This window comes from Amblyomma americanum, chromosome 4 (assembly GCF_052857255.1).
Source record: "Amblyomma americanum isolate KBUSLIRL-KWMA chromosome 4, ASM5285725v1, whole genome shotgun sequence".
Classification (NCBI taxonomy): domain Eukaryota; kingdom Metazoa; phylum Arthropoda; class Arachnida; order Ixodida; family Ixodidae; genus Amblyomma; species Amblyomma americanum.
This window is the reverse complement of record NC_135500.1, coordinates 173,169,092-173,187,611: the sequence shown is the minus strand read 5'-3', so window position 1 is coordinate 173,187,611 and position 18,520 is coordinate 173,169,092. Positions and strand designations below refer to the sequence as shown.

The window sequence follows — 18,520 nt, the reverse complement described above, 5'->3', positions numbered from 1 at the left end:
ACTGGAATGCTGAAACACAATCCAACGTTATCCAACGTTAAGTAAGCTTTAGGCACAACTTTATTCAATCTTAAAAGCTCATTTTTGTTACAAAAATTTTCATGCAAGTTTAAGATGCAAATTTAAGCACTAGCATGAAATAGCTGATTTGGCTTCTTTCTAACCTTTCTGGCTTCAAATAGCCGACGATAGCCAAGTGTTCCCTGTTCCTGTTCTTGACTGGACAGGTCCCATTCGTTTGCGTTCTCCGTTCCTGTACCATGGCTGCGTCCGTCTATCTGAAGAAGTCTCTCCTTTTACCCTCCTACACCGCCAGATTAGCGTCTGTAAGCTGCATTTTCTCATATATTTAATTGTTTGGTTGGTTTGCTGTTGTGTTCATGTGAAAGAGAGTGGTCACCGCCATGCAACCGGTTTGGCTTTTGAGGTCATGTTACCCCCACTTTCGTTTTTTGTCATGTGTCCCTACTCGGTTCCAAATAAGAATTTGATCCTTGCAGCAAAATCTGACATCAAATTTTGAAGGGTGATGCATTCTACAACCGTACGATCTTTGTAGTTCCTGGACATGGACAGCCAGCACTTGAAGGCGTTAGTGAAGGTTATTAGTCGACACGGACAACCCCACGGAACATTTCAATAGCCTGTTACGTAACGTTTTGATGTCCCGCTTAATGCTATTTGAGATGTTCGTGGAACGCATGCCCTCCGCAGAAAGCGGCTGACTTGCTTGTCGTTCACTGCGCCACCTTGCGCTTATGGTCATTGCTGCGCTCGTGATCGCGTAAATATGCGCGCCTTGTTGCTCTGCGGCTAAGCGTCCTTCTTCCCGCAGGTGAGGCATGCGGCCGCCGCAGCTGCCACTGCAGCTGGAACGAAGGGCGTCAAGAAGTTCGAAGTCTACAGATGGGTGAGCTAAATATTATTACCGTTATGTTTGAGTGGCGCCTCGTGCTACGTTTATGAAAGAAGCTGCACAGGTCATTACCAAACTTCGTGGAATCTACAGAAGACATAGTTAATCATGCCGTGGGCTAAGTGCTCTTGCATAGTTAATGTTTTGTGCTGAGTGCTTCGGTCATCAGAACGGTCATCAGAACGTGGTACCCTTGCTTTGTGATGACTGCACATAATGGTGAGAATGTTTATTGCAGGATCCTGAGAAGAAGGGAGACAAGCCACGTCTCCAGACATACGAGGTTGATCTCAACAAGTTAGTTTATAACCACTTCCTATTCTTATTGGTTTGCATTGATTGTACTTTTTTTTCTACTTTCTGAAAGGTACTGTCTTCAAAGTTCATATGTGCAGATCTCTAAAAGGAATTTGTGATAGCTGTGCATTTATGAACTCCAGTAATCTCTTTCACTGTCATGACTGAGCTATGTAAATACTTTGTGAGCTATGATAGATGGTTATTTGTAAACCAGTATCAGCGTATAAGGTCTAGTTTTGACGTAGGGCTGTATCTTGTAAGGATTAAGTTCATTTTTTTTTTTATTCATTTGGACCTTAGCGATTGCTCACGGCTTGTCGGTCACATAGATTGTGGCAGATGTTGTCATGCTGGCTGCGGCAGAAACACGGCGATGCTTCCATTCATTTTCATATACATTCTCATGGCACTTCAGCAGGCGTAGCTATAATAAAAAAGAGTTTTCCGTATTGATGACGCATGATTTTATTTCAAAAGAATGACGCCTGTGGTGCCGTTGAGGCTCCAGGCACTGGTCATGGTAGCGTTGTGTTTATGGGCACTGGCTGACTGGCGCCATTGCTGCCAAATGGGCAAGCACTATGATGCACTCGATAGTATCAAAACGATGAAAAAAAAAAAATCGTATCATTGTGCACTTGTTTGGCTGTCTGCTTTTCCACCCCTTGTTAATGGAAAAGCAAATAAATGAGTGAAGTTTCAACTAAATAAATTGGAAAATGAATCCTTGCAAAATATGGCCCCTGACTTCTAGAAAACCTCATGCATGAGTAGTGGCATGCAACAGGCAGGCCATAATAATAAAAGAATATGCTTCAACTTAAAAATAGTGTTCATATTTCTCGGGTGCGTTGCTTTGCGTTACATTGTCCTGTGTCTGTGCAACACAGTAACCCATGGTGTGTGTTGTGGCTTTGTCTGCAGATGCGGTCCTATGGTGCTCGATGCCCTGATTAAAATCAAGAATGAGATTGACCCCACACTGACCTTTCGTAGGTCTTGCAGAGAAGGCATCTGCGGTTCCTGTGCTATGAATATTAATGGCACCAACACCTTGGCTTGCATCTGGTACAGTGCTACTTTACAGGAATACTTTTGCTCACACTGCTGATACAAAGAGTAAAATAATGCAGACTTGCTATTGTCTATGCAATCATTTTCTGTCAAGAGAAATTTTGCACAAAAATTTTTGCTAGATGAGTTTATGGTCCATTTCTTCTGTGAACTAGAACTACCATTACTGTGTTGTATAGGGACTGACAACTGAGCACGATGTGTCATGAGATTGTGATGGAAATTAAAATTGCCTCATAGCGTAAGAATCAAGCGTCATAATATTGAACAAATGAGGGTTCATAATTTTAATTAGGCACTGAAAATTGCCTAACAGAAAGTGAAGTGACACCTGGCTGTTGAACCTTTTGATTACCGGTGTATCCTACCACACGACCACACCTTGGTGAAATGCTACTTACATATTGTTAATTACACTGCTTTTTTTCTTCCAGAAGTTTTTGTCGTATTTTATTAAAGATTAAGCTCCCTTCAGTGTGCCCTTAGATGAAAAGCAATGCTTCATTTGAAACGCTATTGAAATGCTTTGAGGTTTTGTAGATGGATCGCGGCACAGTGTTCTGCAATTATTGGGCTAAGTGGTGTTCATGGTTCATTAAAACTGTCATCAACTAGCCGTTCGTCCCTGTGTCAAAACAGCTTTGGCTGTTGAAGCACATATGGACGCTATGCTATACTACGACCATCTAATTATTGTCTGGCGACTAGGGCTATATTTAATATGTTTTAGTTCATAATTTTTGCTGGTTGGAAATCGCTGCCATCCTTGCTGATCATGATTTCCAGCATTGTGATAGCACATCAAAATGGGCCCATTTACTTATCAAAAAATTATTTCTAAAAGTCTTCAACAATGTTCATGAAAAACTGGGTCGTTAAAATTCAATTGTCAGTCCCTTTAAGAAGTTCCTAGGGTGGTATGATGCTACAGTAGCATAGATGACAATTATAGGATAATTTGTGAGAGATCGTTGCTTGTGAATTGTTGTAGAAGGCCTGCAAAGCACATTATTGATTTTAATATGACTGTGAAGCCATGCCTTTGTTGACTTGGAAGGTCCCATAATGGCATGGCTAAAATTTCTTAATAAAAAAGTGACCACTGAAAGTTGGATTGTTTGCCTTTCTTTCATGCAGTAAAATCGACGACAACACTGCAAAGTCCACTAAGATCTACCCTCTTCCACACATGTATGTCGTCAAGGATCTGGTTCCTGTAAGTGAACACTTACTCGCACAAGTGTGTTTCTGTGCGGACATTTTAATGGATGTCTTGTCTGATAATGACTGGTCAAACTCTTGGGTTGCAAAGAGTGGTTAATGCACAGTATTCTCAATGTGGTAATGGTGATGTTTGGTTTTTAATAGTGCAAGGACACCTCGGCCATAGAGTGCCATGGCTAGAGTGTTTGATCTTAAGGTGGAGTCAAAGACCCATTTTTTCAAGCATTTCACCCCAGATGAGCTGTGGATCAGGCCAGGAGAAAGCTCGTACCAATCAAAAGACCAGTGGGTACTTGCCAACACTGGTGGTCGAGCCCCACACCTCCCTCATACAGGGTAGATGCTCAAACCACTGGGCCACAACTGAGGCATATTATCTTAACATTTGTTTGCTGTTTCAATGCTGGCGACACGGTGAGATGTGTATTTCCTGCTGAACTGAGTACACTTGTGTGCCGACAGTGCATCTGTCACTGCATTGAAGTAAATAAGTCATTGATGGACAGTTGAACAGAGTGGTGAGGTTTTAGTATGATGGGACTTATTAAAATGAAAAAATAAGGCATGTGATGAACGATCTGCCATTTCCTCTCCTTATAATTTCTGATAAATTTGCAAGCTGCTCTGGATGGTGAGTTGATTACCATAGCAGCAGTGGCCTGCCACAGGCTAGTGGTGTCAATTTTATTTCAGCTTTTAATATAATAGTCAAGCCCAAGCTGATGCATCTAGCCAGTGACCAAGTATTGCCTTAAAATACATATTTACAAACGGCTCTGTCATTTTGCATCTCTGTTAACGTCCCAACCAAGAAAGATCTGAAGTAGGCACTGAAAGTGAGGCATTTTCTTTGTGCCAAGTTACGCCATGAAATTACTGTGGTGTTTCATATTATAAATTTGGTATTGCAGAGCAGTGTCATTTATTATGTTGTTTTTTGTCCATACTGGCTGCAAAATTGATGCATAGGAAAGAGGGACTGTGCAAAAGTCAGCAAATTATGAAATTTTTTAAATTTAGCTTCTGAGATTTAAAAACCATTGTCTTTCACATAATGCACCTTATGTTGCAATTCAAGCAAGGTAAGCAGTATCGGTTTTGAAAAAAACGGGCATTTTAATGTCCATAGTTGAATCATTTCTCTGTACTATCAAATGCAAAAAGGGATATTTAACACTTGCAGTTACATGGCTCGCTGCTGTTGTGGTGCGTTTTACTGTTTACTCCAAGCTGGAGCGCCACGCATTGAAACAAATGAAATGCCACCCATCTAGATTATAACGGTCACCTCCTAATCTGTCTGGGCAGTAGGTGCTGCCAGAAATTGGCGTGGCTATCAAGTCTAACCAAAGTGCAACTGTTATGCACCACTTCTGCTCCCGACAGTACATGTGAATGTCTGAAGCCGCTTTGAATTCAGCATAGCTCATTGCAGTGCAATGTATACAGTATGCAAATTTCAAGGTAATGTTGTCTCATTTTGCTTTTTTGAATTTCAGGATATGACACTCTTTTATGAACACTACAAGGCAGTGCAGCCTTGGCTGCAGAAAAAGACAGACGTCAAAGTGGGGGACCACCAGAATCTGCAGAGCATTTCAGACCGCAAAAAACTGGTATGATCCTTCTCTATTACCCAACCTTTCTTTTGCCATTATAATCACTACATAATGGAAATTACAGCTTTTCATAGCAATCTGCAACTATGCATTGCATACAAAGGTAGTAAACGCCTGCGTGGAATGTACCCACTTTCAAGGCTCAGTGTGGAAGGCCTTGATTGCTAATTACAAAATTTCAGGCTTTATTCCTGGATATGGTTCCTGCATTTTCGTGGGGAGGGAAGTTATCAAATTTAATGGTGTGAGGTTTCGGTTCATGCTTGTTTAAATGAACTCAGAGTTATTCAGTACGGCCTTCTTACAGCATTTATTTTCTTTTTCATTGGTCCCATTGCACAGCTGTCATTGTGTGCACTGATATGTAGCCACCTCAGCCCACTTCAGCGCTCTTACTGTGTTAGTGAGAAGTGACCTGCGGCTTGTTTGCTGCTCCCATCACAGGACGGGCTGTACGAATGCATCCTGTGCGCATGCTGCTCCACATCATGCCCCAGCTACTGGTGGAACAGCAACCGGTACCTTGGGCCAGCGGCACTGATGCAGGTCTACCGCTGGGTCATTGACTCACGTGATGAGAACACCGTCGAGCGGCTCAAGCGCCTGGAAGACCCCTTCACCATGTTCCGTTGCCACACCATCATGAACTGCACCAGGACATGCCCCAAGGTGGGTCCCTGCTCACTGTGCAGGCATCCCTTTCCCCCATGTGGAGCAGCAGGCCAGGGTTACATTACCGCTGGCCAACCTCTTTGCCTTTCATCTCATTAAACTTCACTTTCTCTTTCTTACACACCAGTCTAAATGCTCATACAGCACTTTATGGCACGCTTCAGTGACACTCATCGCCGCCTGCTGTGCTTAGCATTGATTTTTGAGACATTGAAAGTCAACCATGGCTGACAAGAAAGTGCATGACATGACAAAGGCTATGACAAAGTAATGCATGTAACAGTAGAAATGTAGCTCCTCTTGAAGGCCCCACAGAAACCGTATATTAAAGGACTGTAGGTGCCAAATTTTTGCTTGCGTGTCATCATCTTCCAAATGATGCATTAGACAATAATGTATATTGATCACGGCATTATATTTGCCTATGGCCGCTAAATAATTTATAATTGAATTTCTTCTTGATAGTATTTCGGTTTTGGTTTCATCAACCGAACGATGGCTGTGATGTGTAGTTGGTCTTTATGTCATGCAAGGTACGAAAAAACGGCGCTGCAACTGCTGATACGTCATTTGTTGCCATTCCAGCCCTTGAAGCAGGCAAGTTGGAGTGTTGTAGTGAATTAAAACTGCATATCAGCATTTACATTGCAGGTTTTTTTCATACCTCACGTGACCCAAAGGTCAACTACACATCACAGTCACTGTTCAATTGATGAAACCGAAACAGCAAGAGAGGGTATTCAATTATAAATTATTTAGCGGTCATAGGCAAAAATTCTGTACCCACATGTGCCAGTGATTCAGTAACCGTGCAGCCCTTCACTTCGTTGCACTTCAAGACCAGCCCCCTGCAGGTTTTTGCTGTGCTACCGGTCTTTCAATTTCAGGGCATCAACGTCAGTAGTAGTAGTAGTAGTAGTAGTAGTGGTAGCGGCGGCGGCAGCGGCAGCAGCAGCTTTTTTTAGTCAGTGAAAACCGCGACTTCTACGCGGCAGTACATAGTAAATATGTGATGCAGGCCTCGACATACAAGCTTGTTTGTACAAGTTGCATTTGGTCCGGCTTATCTTTGAAGTTAAACTACTTGCACTAAAGCAACATTTTGCGCTGTTTATGTTCATCACGTGAATAGCTTGGTGTGCAGGCTTTTCGTTGCTCTTCACATTAGTTTTTGATTCAAAATGGGAGGCGAAACAAGAATGCAGCAAAGCCTTGATTATAGGAAAAACTTCAGAGTTCTCAACAGAGTGCATATTGGTAGTTCCTGTACACTCTTTTCATTGTACTTTCGGTCTGAAAAACTTTTTCTTTTTTCTTCTTTTAGATCTGGGCTAGAATCATGCGCATTTGCATTCTGCTAGACTATCCTTTTTCAGCAGAAGAGATTGCAGACTGGTGATGCAGAAAACAAAAGCTCATCTGGGCACCCACATTCAGCATGCAGGTGCATTAACAGAGCTGCACAGAGCAGAAAACATATCTGCCGCAATGCCTAGCATGCACTGGTTACAGCTTGTGTATTACGCCGCAGAAGAGCCACAATCTTGAGATGTTCATGGCATTGAGGCTGTCACTAGTGCCGTACTGATTTCAGCACCTTGTGGAGTCAACTGCTAAAAAGTGCTTGATGTTCATTCCAATTTCCGGCAGAAATGCTAGCGAACACTTAATTGCTTACCATTTTATGTATTGCATCAGAGTCTGACAGAGTCTTTTCACTTGAGCCAGACCATCCACAAATTTCGTATAGTCAAGCGCTCACAGTTGAGGTTCTTTTCTGTTAGACCCCTAACAGCTGTATTCGTATTTGCTTCCTAGAAGAAAATATGTGTGAGATGATGTTAGTTTGATAGCACTCAACTCATCCAAGGAACTCCACAGGTTTGACTGTAGAGTTAAGTACACGATGGCTTATTTTTCACCATGGCTTCTGAGAGACATTGCTTACACAGAAATTGTATGCAAGTATGCGTCAAATATTAATACTTAACATTTTTTCTTTTCCAGGGATTGAACCCAGGAAAGGCTATTGGGGAGCTGAAAAAGTTAGTTGCTGGAATCTCGCAGAAGCCAAAGGCAGAACTTACTGGCACCGCTTGAACATTGCTGGCTCTTTAATTACTGGCTCCTGATCAACCCCGTGAAAATCATGCAGACTTATTAAAACTGCAACATAGTGTCATGGACTGAAATTGAAAAGAGCAGGCACATGGGTGAAAATAAAGTGCAGTGGAAAACATGCAATGACTGTGTTTTAGTGAGTTTTGCAGTACAGTCTCCCTGCAGTTTTGTAGCAGTGTAAAGTAATTGTGGGGCATTTTTAGTGTTTCTTTCATCAGTACTGAAAAAGTACTTCAAGTAATTTATCTCTGTTTATTAAGGTACAACCCCCGTCAATTGAAATCTAAGTGGTGTGGCTAGCTGCTCATCACAGGTTATAAAGCACAAGCTTTGTATTTCAGAGATTTGGGCTTGAGAGAACTATGCTTGGCCATAGAGTGCTAAGCCATAGCTCAAATTGTGGTATACCAACAACCAACTCTCTTTAACAAACAAATACACCTTTTTTATATCCCTCGGCAGTTCATAGTAGTTTAAGTAATGTAGAGAGAAGGGTAATGTAGAGGAAAAACTGCTTTTGTGCATCTTGAACAACCAACATCCATCCAATCTATTATATATGTGAACCTATTTGTTCTGGACTCATGTAGTACGTTGAAAATATTTTTGTAGATGCAGTTGGCAATGTGAATTTCTGCTGTAGCTGACAGTGTTCTTGTTCAATAAAACGTTACAATTTTCAAAGTCAAGCTGAGGCTTTTATTATGTTTGGGGGGTACTACAAGCAGAAGCCAGTAAAGTGTACACTTGGAATCCATATACTGAAACTGCCTGCTACTGACGTAAAAAAGCTGGCAGTGCGTGTTCCCCAGTGCACATATATGATAGCACGTAGTTGTACAAGCCACTTATAGTGGCAACTGCAATCACTAACATTTTAATGGTGTTTTGCAGTGACACCTGTTCGTGTTATTGTCAGACTTTACAGTGATGGTATCCAACCTTGTGGTGTCTGTTCCCTCAAGCTTGCACTCTTATCGGTGCTGGTAAATCGTTTCAGAAGCACACACAACTCACTATTAAATGTAAGCGCAGCACGAACAAGATGAGTAGAACCATACACAAGAAGAGCCACACCCATACCGTAATGCCACAGAGCCCATCACACTGTACTTTACCACTCCCAGCGCCGCTGCACACCATTTACGTCCTTACCAGTCATGCCATACAAGTATTGTAATCTGTCAATTGTACGCCTCTACTGGCAAGCTGCATGTGGTTTCTGTCCAGTCAAGGGCCATGCTTATATATCCCCAATCAGCGATGATCACACAGTGATATCCATAGTTGCTTTTATCACAACCATTCCTAGATAAATGAGGTTCTCCATGAATGTACACCACTGACAGTCCGAATTTCCCCTCATGTTTGAGCAAATGGACTAACAGTGTCATTTTATATTTAGGGACAAAAAAGCAATACTGGTTTACCGGATCTCCAGAATGTGAACAGTGATTGAAAGGATCATCCAAGAAAGCCATGAGGGGAGCCCAAGGAATGTTTAAGGGAATGTCAGAGGGAATATGACACCCCACTAGTTTGATAGATATTACCCTTCGGGAACACCACTATCTTTTTTTTTTTCCACGGAAGGGTGACCGAGAAAATTTTGAATGAAAACACACATTTCCTTCCCCATTTGAACCATCTCCACTCAATGTGGTAGATGTCATTTTTATGCGTAACCTTGTCAGCTTTCCGGGAATCGCAGTAAACAAAAGCCATGGAGGAAAAGAGGCACTCGCTATTTGAGCTGCATGACAGTGTGTCGTCACGTGCTTTCGCAAGGACTACTGGGAGTCTGACCGATAGCGCAGCGACATTGTTTGCTTCATTGTCTGCTGCGCACGCGCAAGCAGGCTGAGACTGCGGCTAACTAGTGAAGGGGAGCCCTCGCGTCCGGCTTCAAAAAATTGTGTCATAATGTCCTCTCCTAAATTTCTTTCCTTCCTCCTTGACGAAACCGCTAGACGTGCAGACTACCATGTGTGGCAACATTTATCAAAAGATGGCGCCACCATACTGTTCAACACCCTTCATCCTAAACTAGCCATCCATAGCGCTATACGGCTATAGGATAGGATAGGAATAACTTTATTAAAATGACGGCAACCGGCGGTTTAACGCTCATGACGTTGGCCAAGCGTCGACCCAGGGTTATGCCCTCATACGGCTGTACTCCCGCTTTATACATCAGTTGCAACGCTGTGAAAGGTACGGAAATGGGCCGCATAAAAAAATGAAGGGAGGGAGGTGTGTTACTCCTCGCTTGTTTTCTGGCCCTGGGATCTCAAGCACACATCATACAGGTATGTCGACAGCAGAGGTGGGCAGATGCCCTCATTTTCTCCTTTTCTCCCACAGCCTCACTGAAGTGAAACTACTTTTGCCATTAAATCCTTGGCCCTCCCTCACCTTCACCTCGTAAAATTTGCTTGTTCTCCCTCACAATCTGCAGTTTAGCATTCGAGAATTTTATTGCTATTAAATGCTAATATTACTGAGTCGCACTTAGTACAAATTATTGCTCATACCTCTCTGTCACCTCAGTAGCTTTTTTCCGTAAAATATTTTGTGTGCATTTAATGTATTAAGGCTTTTAGCATCGATTTCACCCCCTTGAGATCTTTAATCGCCCTTTTTGACCCTGCGTATCTTTTATTGCCCTTTCTCTCATATCGCCCTGTTTAGAATTTTAAATGCCCTTTTTGGCTCTGCATTTCTTTTATTGCACATCCTTCCTTGCCGCGTGGTAGGTTTCACTAATACATCATGTCTTTTAATTTCCTTTGCCGTGTGCGGTGTTACGCGAACTCAGCAGTTTCTTTTCAGGTGCCCCACTCCCTCACTCCCCGTTCTGCCTGTATGGTGCCTCCTTTAGAATTAAAGAACCAGTTGAAGTCAGCGCGGTGGTGGCTGCCCTTCCTGTAGTCCTCAAAAAAGTTGCACTGTAATTCTCCGTCTCTGCTGCTATGAATAACCAACTTGCCCGATCAGCCACACTCGCATGCAATGCACACATGATCTCCACTCGCGTACTCCCACCATAGCCGCGCCGTCGTATACGCGCGTGTATAAAACATGGAGCATATGATGTGTTTTCAGCACACCGTGCCACGGCTGCATTTCCACAACACCCGCTAATGGCAGTGCGAACCGTCTACATGGGTTTCAAGAGAAGTCAAGGTAAATGTTCCGGGGGTGCACTTAAGTCTGCTTAGGTGCAATAATGCGAAACCTGTCTGACTGCGCGTACTTCCTCCATCATACGCGTCCCACATCTCGCCTCTGTAATCTCGCCTACGCGCGCGCCATCTGCTGGGCCAGCGCCGTACATTGCGAGGGGGGTTTCAGTGGGCGAGATATGATGGCGCTATGACTGCACTTCTATTCAGTTCGTGCGGACCTAGAAGCCTAGAAGGGTATGTTTCTTTATATCCTCCTTGATGCGGACATGCTCCGTCCACAACTTCCGTCCAGAGCGCCGGTTCACAGCTTCCGGTGACGCCACTCATGAGCCAAGAAATGCTTTTGCATTAATAATGGTACACACAGAGAAAAGTGACTACGTGCACCCCCTTGTCTTGTGCTCGCCTGGTAAAGATTTTATGCCTCCAAGATGCATGACCAAGTACAGTGCATGGGCTTTCAACCTGGCTAATGATGGTGACTAAATCGCCCAAGGAGTCTCGTATCCGTGAGCAGCCGAAGCGTGCGGCCCTTCTTTCGCCATTGCTGGTCGCCGCCCACCAAACTAAAGACACATTCATGCGGAAAAATGGCTACGCAGTCGGCAGCAAACGTTTACTGGGTGTGCGTGCTTGGAAACAAATTTGTTGCAACGCTAACTTGTGTGTCGCCTGGTACATATTGATGTCAACGGGTGCAACAAGCATACTTGCGTACCTGTAGGCATTTTAGGTGATCGGTTGGCGTGACGGTGCCTATAACTTTTTTTTTTTTTCACGCATCGCGCAAACTTGCAGCCGGCAGTACAAAAGTCGGAAAGAAGCTCATTCCGAGCTTCAATGTTTCGCGACTAGTTATCGCCCACGCCACCTTGAATTTTAGAGCGGAAAGCTCTACTCCTCCCATGCTGAGCCTGAAGGCCACCTCGCTCTTAGATTTGACCTCTAACGGGAAGCACGCCGCATGTGCAAAATCGCGCGTGGCAGGTGCCTCGATCCTCATCTTCACCTTTGTTGCCACGACAGCGCACTTGGCAGTCACGTACATCGCTGCGCTGACTTCTGCTCGGCCGCTCCTCCTCACCAGATGTGGCAGGTGATGTGTCACATGATTCGCTCTTGCGCTTGGCGGTCACATCCGTCGCTGCGCCGACCGCCGCTCTGCACGCTCGCTTTCGCACTTGCGGCACGTGATGCATCGCGTAATTTGCTCTCGCTGTCTGGAAACAATAAAGATCAACCAAAGCTAAACCGTGTCTAACCATGCTTAACATAGCTTTTGCTCTGTATATGCTGAGTTGCGCCACAGCCACTTTTTTCGTCATGGTATTCGATTTTTCGTCACGACGCTAGAGCCAATGGTCGGGTCGCGTTTGGCGCAAACACCTAGGGACATGTGCATGAAGATCATGGGCAGTGACTTTAGTCTGGCAGTGGGCGCCGCGTGACATGTCATTGTGATGGCCATCAAAAAAAGGACATTAAAGGATGCACATACTCTGTCTCACAAATTGTTGGCAGTGGAGTGGATGCTGAGGAGGAGGAACTGTAATTTTATGTAAAGGACAGGGATGATGGTTGAAGCTCTTGTAGACACCCCTGAAGGACCCCTATTGCTATTGGAGCCCTCTGGCCTCCGCTTGACGCTTGACTCAATCGATCAGCCCCAGCTGGTCGGTTGGGTTGGCAGATAGCAAAGCATCATCGCATCCTCTAAGGAAGAGTGCGATAGGGAAGGGATGAGAGTCACTACGCGTGGAAGCTAAAGCTATAGTGTGCAAAGACCACTAGACGACGACACAGACAGACGAGCTGCAGTTGTTTAGGGCCTTTTCAGACCTTTTCGGGGACTACCCACGGCCGGTATATTTGTGGCCGTGCTCGGATACTCTACTGGACACGGATAAAATGAATGCTTCCAGTTTTTCTTTTATTCCCGAAGGATGTTTGCAATCAGTGGACACATCGGCTCTGGAGCTGCCGCAGTTCCGTTTATCACGCGGGCAAAAATATACGCGTGGCAGACATTGCAGCAACGATTACACATATTGCGCCGCTGATTTCTGCATAAGTGAAAGTTGTGCGCAATTGGCTGCTTAAAGTTAAAATATCATGGTGTTGCAATCACTAGAACGTGTATACAGTTGCTGCATGTTTCGAAGTGTGGATATACTATAGTCGCAATGCAGGCCTTGATGGTGCAAACACAAAGAGCGGCGCACTTTGGTGTTGATGGTCGAAATACTACGCCCTGATGGTGCAAGCATGCACTTAGACACAATGGTTGCTCGAAAGTAGCACAATTTGCTCCGTTCGCAAGACACCCGCCGCAAAAGCCCCGTCCGTCCGGCTGCCCGCCCGTTTAGAAGATAGGTCCTCGGATCGCCTTGCTTCCATGGAGGCTGACGTCTGCAGGTTCATCATTTCCGGTTACGACATACTACACCACTTCGTCATTTCTGGTTACGTCACAATTTAAAAAATTGAAAAGCACAGCAACACGAGCGCTGACTTTCAACTGAAGATTTTTTTTACCACAGACGACATTTAACGATTCTCCCGCAAAACGAAACACGTACGTACACAATTTTAATACGAAAATTGGTTTTTGAGGAAAGGAAAGGAAAGGGGGCAGTATCTCTTAAATCTCGACATCTCGGTGGACACCTCAAACGCCACTAAGGGAAAAGGTAGTGTCGCAGAAAGCATGCAATTTAGGGTGCATATATGTCATCAGTCCGAAACCCCTCTCGCAAGCTAGCCTCCAACTTGAATAAAACATGTAAGCTGTATGCAAAGAGAAATGCTATGACACGACCCGGAAGCCGTAAATGGTTGCTCAATGTTCTGGTGCGAATGTAGTCGGGAATACTGCAACCACATTGAGGCCAGCCAGTGATGCCATCGCTGGGATTTCTTCTGCACCAATAACTTTGAGCCTCATTAAGTTTTCATGGATTGAACGACTTTTATTTCCATCAGAAAAGGCGTTTCTTCCTCCCCCCGGCACGCAGGCCTGGGAGACGGGGAGTTGCGCCTCCGCGGTTAGAGGCTGGCTGGCAGTCCTATAGATAGCGGCTTCTTCCGCCAGATGGATGGTGGTGCGCTGGAGCTCAGGGTCCGGCCTTGTTAGCAGGGTGTTCCAGACTTCCTTCCCTGCTATCAATATTTTTGTCACCCCGGGAGAATTTGGGCACTCCCAAATTATGTGGTCGAGGGTCCCTCTCGCCCCACAGTGGGCGCATCGATCATGCGACCTCAGCTCTGGGTACACATGGTAAGCCCATACCGGGTTCATAAATGTATTGGTTTGTAGCCGCCTCCACGCGACAGGTTCTCTATTGTTTAAATTTGGGTCTGAGGGGGAGGGGGGGGGGTGCTACCAGCCTACGTCCCAATTTGTAATGGTCAACAATTTCTCCGCAATTTTGCATTCGCTCATCTTTCCCCCAGTGCTCAAGGAGCCCTACGGCTAGCCGGAAGCAGAGAACTCGGGCTAGCTCGTGAGCCGCCTCGTTACCAGGTGCGGCGGCGTGTGCGGGTGTCCAATTTAAATGAATTTTCCTATCCAACGGTTGTTGGCTAAGGATCTTGGCCGCTTTCGGTGAGATCCTGCCTCTTCCAAAAATTTTATGGCAGTTTTACTGTCGCTTACTACGAATTTTGCATTTATCCTACGCAAGCGAGCGCTATAGCAACTTCCTCCGCAGTTTCTATGTTGCGCCCCCGGATGGCTGCCGCGGGGACTGAAGCCCCTCTGCCGTTGACGACCGAAGCTACTGCCGCCCCCGTCCAGCCACCCGCCGCATCAACATACGCTACGTCCGCTTTCTGCATGTTACCGAACCTTATCTCTAGAGACTCGGCTCTCTTGGCCCTGCGTTCTACGTTGAACTCCGGGTGCATATTTTTCAGGAAGAGGCGGGACTACCAAGGCGTTCCTTTGTTCCTTGTCGATTTCAACTTTCATTTTGATCTCTCTGGCGCGATTTATTCCAACTTTTGCTTGTATTACCCTGCCTGTTTCCGTTGTGCTCAGTCTCTCAATTTGAGAGGCGCGCACCGCTTCCACTAGTTCTATCCATGTGTTCTGTACCCCTAACCTAAGCAGTCGCTCCGTCGAGGTACCCATGGGTAGTCATATAGGGCCTTTTTAACACATTTCCGAATGAGTGCATCTAGTTTCTCCCTCTCTCCGGCTTATTATTTATAAGTAGGGCGCCGCGAAACTTATTCTACAAATTACGTACTCCTGTATTAGCTTCAGCGAGTTCCTCTCTTTCAGTCCCCTACCTTTAACCGCGATTCTTCTTACGAGGTCTAGAGTTTGCTTTGCGTATTGCTCCAACTTGGTAATGGCCTCCACCTTGCATCCGAGGGACTGGATTATTAAACCCAAGATCCTTATTTTATCCACCTTCGGTAGCTGCATGTCCGCCACCTTAATTTTAATATCCCCGCGTTGTTTACATCGAAGGTGTTTTGGGGTGATATACAAAAGAGTCAATTAAATCTGACTCTGACGTATGAGGTCACGTGAGAGGTATCACTTTCTGCGGAGATGCTCTGCGAACAGCTTCTGGTGACGTCTTTTCGTTCGCACGAGGCATATAATGCTTTCGCATTAAAAAATTTGCAAGTTGAGCACCCGCGCCCTACTCCGGTGTTATGCCGTGCTCATTCTTCACTGCAGTTCACGCAAACGCCAGAGCCAAGAAGAAGCACTTCCATAGTGCTCTGCGTCCCGTAGACGACGGACTGAGTCTGATCATCCAGCTGACGTTGCAAATCATGCTAAGCATTTAGCTAGAGGTAGGGAAGTTAAGCGTGCCAAGCTAGCGGCAGAGACCGACGAAGAACGAGAGCAACGACTGGCTCAACGGCGGTTGAAGGATGCCGAAAGGCGGCAGCGAAGAGCTTTGGAGGATGCCGCTGCTGCTTCTGGCTCTGCCACACTTCGGCTTCGGCGACGGACGAAGAGGTTGAGTCTAACCTGGCTTAGCAGCACAGCATAGCCACGCATAACAAAGCTTTCGCTTGCATAACCGGGCTGAGCCCAGCTAAGCCGTAGCCATTTTTTTAAATAATTTCTTGTAGCACCGTGAGCGCTAGACAAATCTGATATTTTTCTACGCTCATGTGTTCAACAGAGGGGAGGGGTGTCAGTATTTGACTTTTTTATGGAGCCAGAGACGTAGAACGAGGTCTTGACGTGTTTCCTCTGTGGCCACTGTCAAGCTATAACGAAAGAGCCGACTCCCTCACGGCATGCCTTTCACTGCTAAAAAAGTCAGTAAAAAGGTAGTAAGTGCAGCAGTTATTAACTATGGCTTCGTTTTATTACTTTTTACTAACTGTTTACTACCCTAGCTTTTCAAGGTATAGTTACTAAAGTGGTCCTTGCTACCTTTTTACTAACTATGGTCGCTAGTTACTACCAAGTCAGTAACCGTTCCTTTAGCCCTAAAATAAAGTCAAAGAATATAACTGACACAGACTGTCGTGTCAATAAATTTGTTTTGTAATGAAACATTTCTGCAGGAGCGTGCGGTTATAGGTAGACTAAGCTGTTTCTACAATCTCGACTTCATAATTAACGCTGATATCTTAGCTCAACGGACATGAGCCGCTAGACCGTAACTGAGAGTCATATTGACAGAATACAACCTTCGTCGGTAAAGTTCCGAGACAGAGTTCATTAAAAAATGCGTTTAACATTGAAATCATTTGTGCAGCACCCCTTCGAAATAGTCTCCCTTGCAGTCTGTACACAGCTTCCAATGCTTCTTGAGGCCTTGGAAACAGTTGGAAAACGCTTCTTTTGGCAGGGCTGTCAGCTCCTTTGTCGTGGCGTCTTGAATGGCCTCCACGCTCCCCATCCAGCGACATTTTAGGGCTCTCTCCACAAGAGGAAACAGGAAAAATCGCATGGGGAGAGGTCAGGCGAGTATGGTGGATGGGGAAGTACAGTAATGCTGTGCTTGGCGAGAAATTTTGTCACGCTGAGAGCAGTGTGCGGCCTTGCGTTATCATGGAGAAGGCTCAACCGTCCAGATACTCATTAGTCAGGGCGACGGCGTCGCAGTGAATCCCGTATGTGTTCGAGCACGCGGATGTAAAACTCCTGACTCACCATCTGCCTTTGTTGGACGAACTCGTGGTGTAGACACCTCTGGCATTGAAAAAAACTATCAGCATCGTCTTTGTTTTGGTCTCCTGCCGCCGCACCTTTCTCGACGCCGGAGAGCTTGTGGACCGCCATTCGGCGTTCTGCCTCTTCGTTTGAGGATCGTATTGAAAACACCATGTTTCGTCTTCAGCAATGATGCTGTCGACGAGTGCAGCTTCCTTCTCTGCCTCGGAGGGCAAATCAACGCTCACTCATGCCCGCGTGTCCTTCTGGTCCTGTGTGAGGGAGTGCGGCACAAGTCTGGCATTGATCACCTTTCGTTTCCTCAAGTTCTCATGCAAAATTTGGTGGCATGTTGTCTTATTAATGTCGAGAGCATCTGATAGCATGCGGACTGTAATGGTGCTGTCTTGCTGTGCGATTTCCCTGATCCAAACCACGTTGTCTTCATTCCTGTGAGGTTGAAGGGCGCCCTTCCTTGTGTCGTCTTCCACCGACGTTCTCCCCGAAACGAACCTCCAGTGCCACTTGAAAACTCGCGCCCGCGATAATTTCTCGCTGCTGTAAGCGTCACGAAGGAGCTCATACGTCTGTGTGGCTGTCTTGCCAAGCTTCATACAGAATTTTATGTTTACGTGCTGTTCGAGGCGGACGTCCATCTCTCCACATTCACTCACAGTAGAATGCGTGACAATATAGTGACAACGTATTTTTCTGCATGTAGTGCCATCTAGCGGCTGCCACAGCAACTAACATAAATAGTTTAGGTTAGCCAAAAAGATGGCTCTACACATACGCACCAACATTTGTTTTGGGGAATCATTTCTAGAGAAAAAAATAAAATCAGTCTCTAAACTTTACGGACAAAGGTTGTATATAAGAGCGAGAAACATTTACCTGTGCACGCGCAGTGCGCGTGTGTGATTCTTTATGGTTTGTGCTTTTCTTGCATTCTGAACCTTAGTGTGCGCCCGGTAAGGTTGTTTGATGCCATCACCTAGCATAATATTTACATGTAATGCGCCATAGGCCTAAACCTAATGTGTGATTTACGGTCAGCACGCTCTGATAGCTATGACTGGTTACGGGAATTAGTCAAATTATCTATGCAGCTTTTTATTTTTCATTATGCACAAATTTAACATGCCACGCCAGCACACCGTACGAAGCGCCTAGCAACATATATGCGAAAGCTTCTATACATTTTCTTAGTAAATACTACTAGCTTCCCATTACTAACTGCGGGCATCAGCCGTTACTAACTCAATGGGCTAGT

General features: G+C 45.2%; 1 protein-coding gene across 1 annotated transcript; it reads left to right on the top strand.

The window, feature by feature from the left end:
• The first annotated feature begins 171 nt into the window (after positions 1-171).
• LOC144128666 (succinate dehydrogenase [ubiquinone] iron-sulfur subunit, mitochondrial-like) lies at positions 172-8,049 on the top strand. Its single transcript, XM_077662250.1, has 8 exons — positions 172-326; positions 836-910; positions 1,155-1,213; positions 2,141-2,284; positions 3,428-3,506; positions 5,014-5,130; positions 5,578-5,802; positions 7,813-8,049. The coding sequence occupies exons 1-8, from the start codon at positions 261-263 to the stop codon at positions 7,903-7,905; spliced, it is 858 nt and encodes a 285-aa protein (XP_077518376.1). The 5' UTR covers positions 172-260; the 3' UTR covers positions 7,906-8,049.
• The last annotated feature ends 10,471 nt before the right edge of the window (positions 8,050-18,520 follow it).